The 1,912-nt window shown below is 54.1% G+C and overlaps 1 protein-coding gene across 1 annotated transcript; it reads right to left on the bottom strand.

Annotated features, from left to right (window-relative positions):
- Positions 1-550: 550 nt before the first annotated feature.
- Positions 551-1,489, bottom strand: LOC129510483 (proline-rich protein 3-like). Its single transcript, XM_055326674.1, has 2 exons — positions 1,324-1,489; positions 551-1,167 (listed from the first exon to the last, which is right to left on the bottom strand). The coding sequence occupies exons 1-2, from the start codon at positions 1,487-1,489 to the stop codon at positions 767-769; spliced, it is 567 nt and encodes a 188-aa protein (XP_055182649.1). The 3' UTR covers positions 551-766.
- Positions 1,490-1,912: the final 423 nt, after the last annotated feature.

The following is a 1,912-nucleotide window of genomic DNA, read 5'->3' as shown; positions in this document are numbered from 1 at the left end:
TTTCACAATTCTCCCATGTTGGGAGGTGTGGAAAATCTAGAGGGCATCAAGAGCCTCACTCATTTTGGCAGAAAAACTTACTCTAGTGTTGGGAAGTCACAATGATGCCACGGACACTGAGAAAGGCTACGTACGAGGGGATGCACAGTTTCACAAAGCACAGTGATCACAGACGAGTGGTGGGGATCATGCTACTGACGCAGGATCTACAAAATCCAAAAGCAGGGAGAGTGGCCTTGCAGGGAATAACTCTGCACCAGTCATCCGTACTTGACCCCAGGTCAACCTGGTGAGTTTCACAGAGCAACTGGCAACTTTGGGGGTAGGGTTTGTCACATAAAAAGGACTTAAAACAAGCAGCTAGAAGAAGGGAATGGCAGGAAACTGCTCCAGGGCTCTTAGGAATCGAGGGCAGTGCCGAGGGCTGGGTGGACAGATAGTTGCACAAGAAACAGCACCAAAGAGGTTTCCTGTTCAGCGGTCAATCGGCGAAGGGGAAGAGGATCCAGGAGGCAGTTGAAGAGAGCAGAGGTGGGGTCCTGAAGGCGAGTCTCTGGAGGCTGAATCGGAAGAAAGCTCACACGCTGGGCACCAGTGATGAGACAAAACTCTGGACCCCAAATGGGGGAGGTGAGAGATGGGGGTGGGTGTCACTGACTGAGGGTGGTGGGTGGAACAGCCTCACAGTCGCGGTCACAGGGCCACAGGGAAATATATGGCCGCTAGGTCAGAGGGCTCCTTCCAGCCTGGATGGGAAGGCACAGTCTCACAGAGGAGGTCCATTGACGCCTGGGTGGTAGAAGGCACAGAGGTCCTCATATCGACAGTGGCCCTTTTTGGCAAAGTGTCGGCAGACGGGGCGGTTGGATTTGTCTTCCATAACTTGGGGGCCATCCTTGGGCGGGCAGGTATTTTTGATAAGAGACCAACTTTTGAGCCTTCGGGGATTTCTCTGCTCTTTGTGAAAGCCTCCTCTGGAAGGACCCCCATGGCCTGATCCAGGAAAAGGAGGTTCAGTATTGGCCCCCCACCAGCCACCACCGTATGGGCCGCACCTGGGGCCCAGGCCTCCCCGGATTGGGCCTCTGCCCCTGGGAGGAGGTGGGAGGCTCAGCAGTGGTGGAATCATTGGTCCCCTTGATCCTGGAGGACCTCTGTGAAGAGAGTCTGCATTCTTTTCTGTCTGGCTCCTCTCGCTCAACACCGTGTTTGTGAGATTCATCCAGGTTGCCTGTAGCAGGAGTTCGTTCATTTCCTTTGCAGTGTAGTATCCCATTGCACGCACACACAACAACTTACTTATCCATTCTACTGATGGTGGACATGTGGGTGGATTCCAGTTTGGGGCTGACTTGGGATCACCAGGCTTTCCATTGGCCATGGGGGGTGGGCCCAGAAGGCTGGGTGGTCCGATGGGACTCCCATCCTCCTCGTCTCCAGTCTCCCCCCGCTCTGGCTGCTGCTGATTCTGCTTCTTTCGTTTGGGCATCGTGGTTGCGGCAATGGCTGCAGCGGGATTTGGAGGGCAGTGAGGAATCCATTAAGATTTTCTAGCCTACTTCCACTGTGGTCCGAGGGTACACACTGCACGGACGCCGTTCTTTTAAACATAACGTGGCTCCGGCAAATGTTCCACAGGAGCCTGAGAAGAATGTGCGCTCTGCTGTTATTAGATGAGGTCGTCTCAGTGTTTTTCATTTTTAAAGCCGTCTTTAGGGGTGCTTGGGGGACTTAGTCGATTGAGCCTTCAGCTCAGGTCATGATCCCAGGGTGTGGGGATGGAGCCCCACTTCGGGCTCCCTGCTCAGCGGGGATCCTGTTTCTCCCTCCCCCTGTGCCTGCCGCTCCCCCTGCTTGTGTTCTCTCTCCCTCTCTGTCCCTGTCAAATAAATAAATCTTTTTAAAAAAACAC

The sequence above is a fragment of the Nyctereutes procyonoides genome, unplaced genomic scaffold (assembly GCF_905146905.1).
Source record: "Nyctereutes procyonoides isolate TBG_1078 unplaced genomic scaffold, NYPRO_anot_genome, whole genome shotgun sequence".
NCBI classification, from domain to species: Eukaryota; Metazoa; Chordata; class Mammalia; order Carnivora; family Canidae; genus Nyctereutes; species Nyctereutes procyonoides.
This window is presented reverse-complemented; position numbering and strand designations above follow the sequence as displayed.

Excerpts from the sequence above, each read along its gene's own strand:
- LOC129510483 (XM_055326674.1), bottom strand. The coding sequence starts at position 1,489 with ATGCCCAAACGAAAGAAGCAGAATCAGCAGCAGCCAGAGCGGGGGGAG. Across the intron at positions 1,168-1,323 it reads AAACTGGAATCCACCCACAT|ACTCTCTTCACAGAGGTCCT; the intron begins GTCCACCATCAG and ends AAAAGAATGCAG.